Source organism: Conger conger, chromosome 1 (assembly GCF_963514075.1).
Source record: "Conger conger chromosome 1, fConCon1.1, whole genome shotgun sequence".
Taxonomy (NCBI): Eukaryota; Metazoa; Chordata; class Actinopteri; order Anguilliformes; family Congridae; genus Conger; species Conger conger.
The window spans coordinates 12,372,111-12,386,122 of NC_083760.1; the positions used below are offsets into that span (position 1 = coordinate 12,372,111).

Here is a 14,012-nt window from a genome sequence, read left to right on the forward strand (position 1 = left end):
ATTTGATAGCTTCCGTCCGTTGACCAGCCCATTCGGTAAAATAACCAAATAATTAAATTGGGGACATTCACCTATCGTACATATTGCCTTATACAAAATGTCTGGAATGGAAAACGTGGAAAGCCATTGGTCATTCATCGATGAAACAAGAATAAAGGACTGTGTACTTGCAAAGAGCCTGCCCAAGATTTGAGACTTTATGCTGCTCTTTCTTGAGGGATTACCAACCTGTTCAACACTAAAAATCGAAGATACTTATTTTGGAATCGCGTGTGCGCTTCCACATTTGTCAGACACTCTGTAAAGCAAGGAAATTAGACTACCAGACAAAGTGTGTTGCAAGTCCCGGGTCTTATTTATTTATAAACCAATAAATATCCATATATAAATTGCACTTGTGTGTAAACAAACTGTACATGACAATAATCCAAAGGAAGCTGTCTGGGTTCGCCAGAAGCCTGACGTTGGCATGGGGGAATTTTCGCTTAGAAACACTTCCTGTGGACAATGGAAGGGCCAGCCTCGTCGTATTCTTGCTTGCTGATCCACATCTGCTGGAAGGTGGACAGGGAGGCCAGGATGGAGCCACCAATCCAGACAGAGTACTTGCGCTCAGGAGGGGCAATGATCTAAAATGACGAAATAGCGTTAGAATTCAAAAGCAGCTAATTCTTCAATAAAATTAGCTTTCTCTATTTCTGCAAAACAGCATGGTTTAATATCGTATCCGGTCTCTATGATGAGAGAGAGGGAAAAAGAGCGTTACCTTGATTTTCATGGTGCTGGGGGCCAGGGCGGTGATTTCCTTCTGCATGCGGTCAGCAATACCGGGGTACATGGTGGTACCGCCAGACAAGACGTTATTAGCGTACAGATCCTTCCTGATGTCAATGTCACACTTCATGATGCTGTTGTAGGTCGTTTCGTGAATACCGGCAGACTCCATACCTGTGGCAAGGGACAGGAACGCAGGCTGTCAATTTACACTTACCCCCCGCATAAATACACAAAAGTTATTCAACTGTTAGAACAGGTGGCCAGGCGCGAGGAGAGCTAACAGGTGCTGAAGTGGACAGCTCCCTGGCAGCTGAGTACACACCGTCACAGCAGGCTCCGCGTCATGTAAAATCCATTGAAACTTGATACATGCCCAAATGTGTTCTATTTCAGTCGATGGGTTTTTATTAGGACTATATCTAATGAGTGCACTGAAATCTTGGTCTATTCTGCTGTTGCGCACAACTGAGTGAAGGCGTTACGCATTTAGTCGTGATTATTGGCTATACTCACCAATGAAAGACGGCTGGAAGAGGGTCTCGGGGCAACGGAAACGCTCGTTGCCAATGGTGATGACCTGGCCGTCAGGCAACTCGTAACTCTTCTCCAGGGAGGACGAGGAAGCAGCTGTGGCCATCTCGTTCTCAAAGTCCAGGGCCACGTAGCAGAGCTTTTCCTTGATGTCACGAACGATCTCACGCTCAGCTGTTACGATTGAACATATGTAATATTGTTTTATTAAAAAAATACAGATTTAAATTGACTGTTAAAATGTGTAAACCCCGTTCTTTTTACGGCTCAGTTCTCAGGAAACCAGCGCCCCCCTTACCCGTGGTGACGAAAGAATAGCCGCGCTCTGTCAGGATTTTCATAAGGTAGTCTGTCAGGTCCCGACCAGCCAGGTCCAGACGCATGATGGCGTGGGGGAGAGCGTAACCCTCATAGATGGGCACGTTATGGGTCACACCATCACCAGAGTCCAACACAATACCTAAAAATGTGGTTTTGGATTAATTCGATGCAAACTTCATACGGGCATACAATTACTGTTGTATCCAATGACAATCAACGTTTAAACTGTATTTGTTAAAAAAAATAATTTCGCAGTATCTCACCTGTGGTACGTCCAGAAGCGTACAGGGACAGAACTGCCTGGATAGCAACGTACATGGCGGGGACGTTGAAGGTCTCAAACATGATCTGAGTCATCTTTTCGCGGTTAGCTTTGGGGTTGAGAGGGGCTTCCGTAAGCAGGGTTGGGTGCTCTTCAGGAGCCACGCGAAGCTCATTGTAGAAGGTGTGGTGCCAGATCTTCTCCATGTCGTCCCAGTTGGTAATTATGCCGTGCTCGATGGGATACTTAAGAGTCAGAATACCCCTCTTGCTCTGAGCCTCATCCCCAACATAGGAGTCTTTCTGTCCCATCCCTACCATGACACCCTGGGAGACAGGAAGTAAAAAAACACTTTTCAGTATGTTTTTGTGACAAACACTCTTTTGTGTACACTCTTTGAAAAAACTGTTCTGTAAGGGTTCTTTGACTTCAATCTACAGATAAACTGTTTTTAGTTCTTTATGGAAACACCTCTCATAGGTAAGAAGTGTGAAAGCTCCCATGCAAAGAACTGTTTTTCCCGACAAAGAAGCCTTTAACTAGATATGGTTATTCTACGGAATTCTACTGGAACCATTTACAGTGTGCTGTGTCCATACAATAAAAACGTAATTATATTGCACTGTGAATGAAAAGTGAAACATAAAATACAAAAATACATTATACTGCTGCAGTGACACTTGATGAGTTAAAAATGTATTATTACAGATTCAATGGAGTCAGAGTTAAATCTCATGAACAGAGAAGGCAGGCAACTGGGCTTATTTTTCGGAGTTTTGGATAACATGATAACAGTGAAAGTCGGTCAGAAGGGTCCCTTGAGATTTTCTGCCTAGGGCCTCCCCCATCATGTTTCTAGAATCGCCTCTGATTTGGGCTGCACTGCTAATACGGTCCTTTGTATTACGCAAAACACAAACACGTTAGCCCCTCTATCACCTATATGAAGTCTTCCTCACTGTACCTGGTGACGTGGGCGGCCGACGATAGATGGAAAGACAGCACGAGGTGCGTCATCTCCGGCGAACCCGGCCTTCACCAGACCAGAGCCGTTGTCGCATACCAAAGCGGTGGTTTCCTCGTCGTCACACATGGTGTCAAATGGAGATCTGATGAAGCAAAAATGACACACTCAAAAACTGATAAAATTATGGATAGTGGTTGCACACAGTATTATTCAGTATATGGGACTTCAGCTGATTAAGTACTTGTACAGTTCATTTTAGCTACTTAAACAGTTGAAGTAAAAATGTCATAATATTGTTTGCAACCACTGTACATAATTGCAAAGTAAATCAGTTTTTTTTTCTGAGTGCAGACATCACGTAGCCTATACAATGATTAAAATAGACACTTTCTAGACATAGTCAATCTCTCATTGACTTAAAACATAAACTGAGGGGCTTAAAGTGCCTCCTATTAACTGACAACAGTAAATGTTGCCATGGAGAACTTATAGACAGCATGCAGACGTGATGTAATATAGTTAAAACGCTAGATTTCTGCGTCCATGGCAAAAGCTCAATCCACTGTATTATCACTACCGGGAAATTATAATAAATCATATCTTTGTATTAATATTACAATACATTACACAGAGGCCCTTCTAAAAAGCAAAAGTAGTGCTTGTTGCAGTATGATTAATTGGAGGCTATTGTGTCATCAATGTGTCGTTCATTACAGCATACCCAAAGTATTACAACTGAAATATCATTATTTCCTAGAATCATAACTCTGTGAATTGATCAGTGTGTACAAGATCTATAATCTTGCCGTTAGCGTTTCTCTTTTCTTTTTTTCCATTATTGTTCTACGTGATCCAATAAAAAAAGTAGAAAAGTTGCTAATCAGGTATAATGCAATGCCTAAGACCTTCACTCGGTTCTCAATAAAATAAATGAAAGTGAAGTAGTTGTATAAAACAATTTGTCTTTGAAGGAGATCCATTTAGAAGCGATGAGTGGATATAATTGCAATGTAGGCTACGATAGTCCATTGTGAATCTTGAAAGTGGCACGACTCATTCCCTTATGTTCCTCTCCTTGTGGTTGTATAGTGACTTCTTAGTCTTGGCTGAAGTCTGAAAAAGTAAACTTTGATGCGCCGCTGTGTACTCACCAGATCAGCACCTGTAGCCGCGCGTCCTGAGTTAAAAGCCGGGGTAGCTGACTGGAGAGCAAACGCCAATTTATACCCTGACAAGCGACAGTGTGGAAGGGAACGTCTCGGGGGGTGATACAGACCACTGTCTCCTTATTTGGTAGCCCTAGCGCCATTGAGAGCGGCGAGGCCATTAATGGAATGGTGTGTAGAGGAGAGTCCAGCCCGAGGTTTACGAGAGAGCGGCCCATGTATGGGAGGGGGGCCCCCCACGAACAGCCCGGGCCGTATAGAACTGTTTCTGCATAGGTAGAGGAAGAAATACAAAAGTAAAATAATATATAGTATTGACAGAGCAAGGGGCAATGTGGAACGTGACACGTTTTGCACGGCAATTTTAATTAGGCAAAGCGTCGGCTACTTAAAATCGGAACTGATATGACCCGTAACGATGTGCATTTTGTATTAAGATGCAGATTTTCAAAGCATCATATTATAATACCGTTTCCTTGTTTATTAGTAGCCTACAGATTTTTTGGCAGAATATATCTGGTGTTTTGCGCGAATAATTATTACCACATTGTTCTCTAGCAATGGACTTTTTACAACTGAACAATAATCTGCAAGTTATGCATCGGATAGGAATATCAGGGAATTAATTACATCATGAACGAAAGAATGAGTGAAATCGGTTTAGTTCGAGAGATCCACGTGTATGTCCCGCATAGTTTCCTTATCTCATTCATTTTAATTGTTCATAGTAAATACTTGACAGGAGGCGCTGATGAAATTGGAAAGCGAGAGATCAGGGGAACACCTTTTGGTGTTTTGGTTATCATTTGTTGAGCGAGCGCAAGTCACCGTGTCCATTTCAAACACTTTTTGAACATGCAGACTATTTTTCATTTTTTTTTTGCATTTTTTTGTCAAAGGGATAATAAAGTATATGGGGTAGTGGATAAAATAATGTATGTACTGGGGGATGTCATTTTTCATTGTTTCTATGTCGTATTCAAAAGCTACTTAATCAATATACGTAAATATCCACTTAAGCAGTAGCCTATATGTAGCCTATACTATTTTTCATATATAAAGCGCCTGGGAAGACGGCTCTCACATAAAGAACTATGCCATGTTCTAGGCTGTCCGGGACAAACGCAGTTTATAACGAGATGGAGTGTTAAGCTTTGCCAAATGGAAATAACACTTGCGCATTACAGCTGGCTTCAGCAGCTGCCCGTTACTGTAGACATTCTACTCTGCCCCAAATTGTCTTTTATTACTTTGGAGCAAAACAGTGGGAGGAAGTTTTTCTGCAGCGCTTTACGCGTTTCTGTACACTTATTTTATAAAGTCTAATATAGCCACTCACCTAGAACATTTCTGTCCTATAGTGAATAATCTCTGTTCGGTGCTTTCCTATTTATATGTTTAAAGTATTTATGCTCATATATCCAAGGAAATTGTAAATGTTCCTGACAGCATATATATTTAGAACAGGGGTGTCCAATATTATCCGAAAAGGGACGGTGTGTTGCAGATTATCATTTTTTTGTTTTTGTTTTAACACAGTACTGCGACACCTGATTCAATTAACTAATCACCAAACTAGTCTCCAAACAAGACCTTGATAAGCAGACTTCGGTGTCTTAGTGTTGGGCTAGAACAAAAACCTGCATCAGCACTGACCCTTTTTGGATAAGATTGGACAAGCCTGATTTAGACAACAATTTAGACAATCTTACTGTAACTCATTTCGTCGCACAATGAGTGTGTTTAACGAATTAAGCCCTTTTTATTGATCGTTCGGATGTGTTGGCGATTTAAAGAATTTAGCCTGATTACTTTCATGTTGTTATGACCAGGCCTACGTTGAATTATTGTTGTTTTGTGAATTTCAATGGCCTACTCAAAACAAAAAAGAGACTAAAGACATCAAATATAAACAAATGAAATAGGATTTTCAAGATGGCCACCAAATTCAAATTTAAATCATTACATGTGAGGTTCGGTCATTGTCGAAGGAACTGGCGGATGTCATAAGCAGTTATTTATTTGTTTGTGATAGGACGTCTGCCATGTGTGCATATGTTTTGAATTCCTGGGGGGTGAGTGTGTTTGGCTGATATCTATAATTGGAAGGAGAAGGTAAGTCATTGGGCTTGGCTTGCTCGTAGAGAGAGAGAGAGAGAGAGAGAGAGAGAGAGAGAGAGAGAGAGAGAGAGAGAGAGAGAGAGAGAGACGTGTGTGAATCACTCAGTGGTGTGAAAGACTCCGGGCTTTGCCAAGGCGCAGAAAAAAATTGGGAGCAGTTCAAAGAGTATCATGCTGCGACTCCCACGCAAGGAATACCGTCTCAAGTCAGACAGAAATGACAGGATCATGTTTTTGGCAAACGCGACTTTATCTGACTCAGCACGGAATGACAAAGGGCATTTCTAACAGATTTAGTCGCTGTAATGTAAAATGTGATATAGCTCTGATAGATAATACAAATAAAAGAAAATATTAATAAAATAACATTTCTTTCTCATTCATTACAAATGGTGGAAACATCTACCACCACGAGAATGTTTGTGGTTTAAGATTAAAATGAGAGCTATGCCAAGTGGATGCAGGGCATTATTATGAATTATGAATGATTTTATACAGTACAGTGGTACAGTGTCTATTATGGAAACATAACCAAAGAACACATCCTCGTCCTTCAGGACCCCTTTTCTTAATTTCAGTGCAGACACTAGAAGGCAAAACAAACATGTATGTAATGTAATGTAATTTATCTTTCTCCACCCTGGGAGCCATGTAGTATGTAACTGTATTTGCCTTTAACAGTGCCTTATCTTTCCTAGTATAAATATATCGATGGAAACATAATGAGAATATGTATAGTCTAATCAGGAACACGACTAGTTAATGTAATACCGTAATGCCAGAGTTATCATGAATGTGCTCTAGCTTAAAGGAATGAAATCTGAAGGCGCTCTGGGCGGTAATTGGACCCATTTGGCGGTGCTGCTGATAATTTCTCACGAACAGGGCATGGATCGCCTCAAGTGTTCAGTCGCCGCACGCTTCGCTGTATCTTCTGTATTACTTCTGTAACGTGAACCTCAGAAGCTATGGAAGACTCTATGATCCAAAACAGGAGCACCCCAGCGGCTTGTACAGATCAGGAACGATTACGATTACCAGCAGCTCACACTCAGCTTATGTACGTGATCATTCATAACCCCCGTGGAATCTCCAAATTATTCATGTGATGTAAGAGGTTGGACTCAGAATCAGAGCACTGTGAGAGATGATTTCATTATGCATTGCCCCAGTTTCTCTTTGGTGCAACTTTGGCTGTTTACATGTTGCTGTAGGGATGGCCTCTCATTGTACAGGCTGCATTTAGATCTAATGTAAGGTGTATTGAGAATGTGTCAGCATTTGTTTTATTGATTTTAGAGTTCAAATTGCTCCAACAAATCAATTTTTTAAAAGCATAATTGAAGTATATAAAATTACACGCATGCTCATATCAATGTTCTACATTACCTCCAACAATTGGAGGTACATCTCTATATAAAACAATTTATTCCTGTTACACACTAAGCTGCAAATAATAATGTATATTTTACACAACAGTGTCGCTAATAATTGCATTTAATCAATACAATCAATGAATCAGCCAGTCTAATACACATAAAGGCAGAACTTAAAATGTAAGATGGTACCTCACGGCCGTGGGGATTTCTCTTCAGACAGAGACTAACCGTTCCTCTTCCCGGGCGAGCAGGGCTGGGGCGGGTCCTCCAGGCCTGGCGGAGAGCTGAATTAAGAAGCTGTGGGAAGTTAATTGGATCCTGGGCTCCACACACCTTCTCTCAGAACCCCCCCGTGTGGCAGCACAGTATGAGGATCTGGCCTTTTTCAGGGCTCCAGTCCTGAGTCAAAATGAGATAGTCACCACCACTGCTGAATTTCAGCCTCGATCACCTTCTGTCACTCTGTCTGTATGCCTGTTTGGCCCAAACCAGGAATCGACGAAAGATAAAATAAAACACCCATAATAATAAAATAATACATTAAAATGAAAAATGAAGCCAGGTAATATTGGCTTGTTGATTTTGCCCTCAGGATCTTTGGGTCAACAACAAAAAGTAATCGAACTAGATCTCCAATGAGAATCACATAAAATACCGCATTTGAGGATTTGAGACAAACCTATTTTATCAGGGCCCGGTTTCACAAAGCAGGACTATTGAGTTTGCGGGATAACTGCACTCAATTAAACCTGGAACCCCGGAAATCTGGAGCATGGACTGAAGTAAAATGAGCTGCTCTTGGTTTTAATCAGTGCAGTTACCCAGCAAACTCAGTAATCCTGCTTTGCAAAATACCCACAGACACATTTTGAATGCTCTAGACACAGCATTTCAAGCCATGAGAGAATCATTGTCATTCTGTGTATCAATCAGTAGCAGGAGTGAGGGAAAATTAGGTTAAACAGAGCTTTGAAATTGAAATGAAATATTCATGAAACATATTTGAATAGTTTAATCTGCTAATACATAGCTTCCTCCGTGACTGGGTGAGTGAGCTGTTTTGGGTAAATCCCACAGGGGATTTTACAGCGCTTAAATCTGGAATATGTTTTGGAGTAAGCGATAGGTAGTAAGTGTGCCCCTGTTTTCAGAGTTACTTGACAGAGATGTGACAACACCCCCCATATAAATAGAAATGAAACCACTTAAAATAAATAAATAAATAAATAAATTACTGCATGTAAATGGACTGCATTTATATAGTGCTTTGATCCAAAACGCTTTTTATTTGATGCCTCACATTCACCCATTCAAACACACACGGCGTCCTGCTCAAGGACTCTTTGACACACACAGGGTTGGGGTTTGAACAGGCAACCTTCCGAGTCTGACTGCCAGACAACTGCTCTTACCTCCGGAGCTAATGTCGGACCTATGTCCACAGTGGACATTTTCCAGTGGGCATGCTCATTACCATTTTCTAATTGAGGGGGTAGAACCTTGCCTTTGTCCTTCAGAGACTTTTCTAAGATGGTCACTGGACTCTTTTCCCATTTTATTGCACAGTACATTACATTACATTATTGGCATTTGGCAGACTCTCTTATCCAGAGCGACGTACAGTTAATTAGACTAAGCAGGAGACATTCCTCCCCTGGAGCAATGCAGGGTTAAGGGCCTTGCTCAAGGGCCCAACGGCTGTGCGGGTCATATTGTGGCTACACTGGGATTAGAACCACCACCCTTGTGTGTCCCAGTCATTTACCTTAACCACTACGCTACAGGCCGCCCAGTAGAGAGCTGGAAGACGGTCTGGCCACATTCTTCCCTGGTGCCCAGGTAAGCTGTCGATGGCAGTAATGTGAAAATCCCCCTTTACATTATCCCTTACATTTGACCTGCAAACCTGTTTCATGTCTGGAGGTGGCAGACCCCTCTCCCCCCTGAAGAATAAGCAGAGATGAAAGGCAAAAGCTCTCAGAGATGTTATACAGCAACTTTGGTGTTTTATTGACATCTACAGTCATTTTCTTTTTTCCACCCTGGTGCAAAATCCAGCTGTGAGCAGCTTGAAATACCCGCTTCCAGATGCGTAGGGAGTAGGGAGCTGGTCAAACTGGTCAACCAGCTACCAGCTGTTTCAAAACCTAGCTTGGGCCGGTTTTTTTCAGCAGGGCTGGTCATGGTGTTACTGATGCTGTGTTTTTGCAGCAGGACTCAGTCAAGGGTCTCAGTGACTGATCCAGTTTTTTTTCCTGGTTTAAATCGGCTTAAACTCCTGCTCAATTCATTGCAATTGAGCCATCATGTTTAAATAGTTAAAATGTTATTTATAAGATTTTTGGGGTAAAATGAGCCCACATCAAATTTTTAAGAGCTCATTAATATAAAAATAATGTTACTAAGGAATTATACTTACCAAGGGAAAGAAATTCAGAACTTGTCACATTTTTGTCAGCTTCTTTCAGATTTGAGTGTGACTAATCACATATTTATAAGAACGGGTGAATGTTCAGATGAGGATACCCAAGCAGACTTATACTACATTAGACTGCCTTTTTAAATGCATAAATGTTGTAAAGAAATGCACAACTTAGATGAGAAACAGTATTGTATCTTTGCTCCCCATTGCCAGCAAAATAGGGGTGGAAAACAACACAGCCCCAGGAGAGAAAGAGAGCAAACAGTTCAGTGAGAACTTTTTTAATTGTTTTACAAAACTTCTACAGTTTCTCAGTTAGAAATACAGTAGGGTAATGTATGTCATTTCACTCAATACAGTTTTTATTAACTTGCACTTTATAAGTAACTGGAATGTTTTGGGAAGGTGCTGTATACTCATGTACACCATAAGTAAAAGTAAAATGTAAGAGAGACATTTGTATAAAGTGCATCGCCCATTTTTAGTAGCTATGCCACTTCTATTGTTCTAAAAAACATCAGAATTCAACCCCAGCCAGAAGTCCATTTTGGGCAATAGGTGAATGAACCAAGGTACATTTCAATTTAAAACAAAAAGTACAAGTAAACTATTTCAAAGTGGTAAAAAGACTTGGGGACACCGTTGTTTCACGGCATTAATATTGAAAAGGCGTGTTTGTGGTGGTTTGGAATTTTAGACAAACACTTTGGTGACCACCCATTCGTCTTCACGGGCGTCTGTGCCGGGGGAAATCGTTTCCATGGTTCTGGCTCAGCACAGGGGCTTCCCGTGCCGAATGTTAAGGGCGCAGGTCCGGCCCAGGTTGGCGCCCTCCAGGAGCAGGTCAGTGAGGCGGTCCAGGCCCACGCAGGTGGTCAGGGGGGCGACAAACCCGTACACACCCCCCAGGAACATGCTGAGGGGCCAGGCCAACATCAGCAGAATGATGAGCCATATGATGGAGTAGAGGCAGGAGCCACAGCTGGACATTCTGACGGGGGACAGACCCTAAGGAACAGACTTGAGGAAGAGGATCACAGCAGTTAGCTCCGGCAGTTCAAGAAAAAACATCACATTTTCACACCAGCTCTAACGTCTGAGGCACAGTGTTTTGTTTTCATACTAAGTACTGGGTAAATATTATTCATATAGGGGAGATCAGGGTCAGTTGTGACACAGGGTCCATTGTTACCCAATGTTTTTTGTCTGATCAGTAACAAACTTGCTGTGAACTGCTTTAAATCACATTGCACACACCCACACGTCCTCTTTCACCTCGGATTGCAACGGATCAGTTTCGTGCCAATTTCGTGCTCAGAAAACATACTGTAACCATTGACCCTGTGTCACAACAGACCCCATTCTCCCCTACATCTGCAGCTATAGCTTAGAATTAGCCACTGTGCTGCGGTGCCGATTTGGAGTGGGTTTATTTAAAATAATAATAATAATAATAAAACCACATACAGCCATGCTAATCAGTAGTTACACATCTGGTTATAATCAAAGCTCTAAAAGAATGTTATAGTTGGCACAACATTGAAATATGAAAATGATTTGAAATGGGTTTTGTAGATTCTGTTTGACAGGTACATTTTAAAAATGAAATAAATGTTGACTTAAAATGTATATAATTAGCAGCATAAGCTTTAGATTTTCACACTGTAGGATCAGTGTAAACCCATTTCATTCTTTTTAACTAAAACATGCTTGTGAAGACTAAAAAGCTATACAACAAACCTACATCACACCAAAGACACATGGAAGGTTTTTTTTCTTTCCATTTAGGAAACATACTGCATTTTAATATGGCTAGCATAAAACAGCCTATTTACTTCAGAAAGATCAGATCTCCTCCTGTTGATGTCTCTGTCACGTCCTCCAGGGTATTCCGTTAATGCCTCACCGTACTTTCAAGTTCACTTTTGTCCTGGCTGCTCAGATATACTTTCTTTTTGTCTTCAGGCTGCTCTTCAGATTATTAAACTAGATCAATTCCTCAATAAGAAAGTGTCTCTCGGAGGAGGGCTGGGTTTGCTTGAGGGGAAAGCAGTGTGGGAAGAGGAGGCAGCGCAGACTGTCAGAATGTATAGAAACCTAATGATACAGCTAGAGGAAATTAAATTGTTTATATTTCCCCTGCGGTTGCAGATCATCAGACTGAACCGGCTATCATCTCAGATGTACATGTCAGAAATAATGGCAGCAAGGGGAACGTGAAGGTTTGCGAACTCAAAAACAAAATGGCTGCCGCCGTCTTGTTACTGATGAACCACAAATATAGTATGATAGTTTTCAAACAGACAGTGAGTATCTGTCTGGATGGATTCGTACAGACGAGAGGCTGACAGAAGCGGTGCTTGTCACACATCATGGGCTCCCCTAAATTAAAATCCAAATGTCTGCACTTTGACTGGTTATTTGGATGAATTTGTTGCAAATCCCTCAAGTGCTGTTGAAGTGATTTTTTGTCTCCCTGGGAATCTTTTATTGCCTTTTCTCACCAGTCAACTGCTTTAATTATTTACACTGCAGAGAGCCACTTGTCTTAACACAACATAGCGTAACATAATGGCAAGCGAACAGGCCATTCAGCCCAGCAATGTTTGTGGCATTTGCTTTTATAAATCAGCGACTACATTTAACATAGTTGGGTTTCATGACATAACGGAGCCGTTTATTGTAGTGATACAGTCAGAGGCTGACCTGACAGTATGAGCCATTGTTTATTACACTCTCTCGTTCCTCTTCTCAGCAACTCTTTCCTCTTTTCAACCACTTCCTGTTACATCAGCAGGGTTTATAATCTCCAGCATGCTGCTAATCTTGAGAGCATCTCGTGCTTCAGGCAACTCCCTCCCAAACAGAACGTACATTCACAGCAACATCTCAGACGCCCGTCCCTCTACACCACCAAAAAAAATAAAAAAATAAAAATAAAAATCTTCTCATGAACGGCGGGGAAATGTATTTAAGAATCAGTCCTGAACCAGGAAGAAAAACAAAACCCAGACCAAATCAAAGCATAATGTTTTTTTTTAAACAGCTGCTTGAGACGCTTTGCTCCATTTAGACCTTCTGTTGACAAAAAGCAACCCATGAACACTGACTACAGCCTCACTGTAAAAGTAAACAGCGCCTGACTAACTCAAAGCTAAATCCACTTAAGTTATGCCTTAGGTCTTTAAGTCAAACAGTGTTCATAACAAAGTAACCTGTGGAGGGGAAATAAGTGAATTGCTAGTCAATAGAAAGCTCTAGTACACCAAGGTTCACCTTAACCTCCTAAGACCTGGCGTACACATGCGTGGACTCCACATTTTGGGCTGTACAACCACAATACTTCTTTCTTAAGACCGAGAGTCCACACATGTGGACATCATTTTCCTCAAAAATTACATCATGTCAAAAGATGATGCTTAGTTTTTATACTTATCAGGTCCCAATAAGCCCAAAGAGCAAAAAGAAATTAAAAATGCATACCGAAAAAGAGTGCGGGTCTTAGGAGGTTAAAATGATGTTTGCGAGCGGTGTGTGTCAGAATCTGATCCGCCTGGCTCTGGGAACGGTGATTCTCTTCCCTCACTGCTGGCTGAACCTCACACGCACTGTATCAGTCAGTCAGTGACCAGTGACTTCCCCTCCGCTGCTCTTGATTCACTGCAGCGGTGTAGTATGGGTGTGAATGAGCAGCAGCGTAGCACGGGTGAGGGGGGAGGTCCAGGAAGTGAGTCCCTCGGGAGCACGCGTATCAATTGAGCACTTGTTTGTTCAGGGTTATAAGCATCAGTGTAAATACGCATCCTCAATTTATTTTTATTCTCCATGTTTCTTCTGTGTATGTAGACTAACTGAGCAGTTTATTAGGAAAATGTTTACTTTATGACACCTACGTATTTAATTATCTAATCAGCCAATTGTGTGGCAGCAGTGCAATGCATACGATCATGTAGATACGAGTCAGAAGCCTCAGTTAATGTTCACATCAACCATCAGGATGGGGGGAAAAATGTGATTTAAGTGACTTTGACCATGGAATGATTGTTGGTGGCAGACAGGGTGGTTT

The 14,012-nt window shown here is 41.5% G+C and overlaps 1 protein-coding gene and 1 long non-coding RNA gene across 2 annotated transcripts; both read right to left on the reverse strand.

The window, feature by feature from the left end:
- Positions 1-366: 366 nt before the first annotated feature.
- LOC133122114 (actin, alpha cardiac muscle 1) lies at positions 367-4,090 on the reverse strand. Its single transcript, XM_061231852.1, has 7 exons — positions 4,010-4,090; positions 2,856-3,000; positions 1,893-2,217; positions 1,607-1,768; positions 1,291-1,482; positions 767-948; positions 367-629 (listed from the first exon to the last, which is right to left on the reverse strand). The coding sequence occupies exons 2-7, from the start codon at positions 2,982-2,984 to the stop codon at positions 486-488; spliced, it is 1,134 nt and encodes a 377-aa protein (XP_061087836.1). The 5' UTR covers positions 2,985-3,000; positions 4,010-4,090; the 3' UTR covers positions 367-485.
- A 6,121-nt stretch (positions 4,091-10,211) lies between these two features.
- Positions 10,212-13,601, reverse strand: LOC133108974 (uncharacterized). Its single transcript, XR_009704712.1, has 2 exons — positions 13,430-13,601; positions 10,212-10,966 (listed from the first exon to the last, which is right to left on the reverse strand). It is a non-coding gene; the product is annotated as an uncharacterized LOC133108974 (long non-coding RNA).
- Between the last annotated feature and the right edge of the window lie 411 nt (positions 13,602-14,012).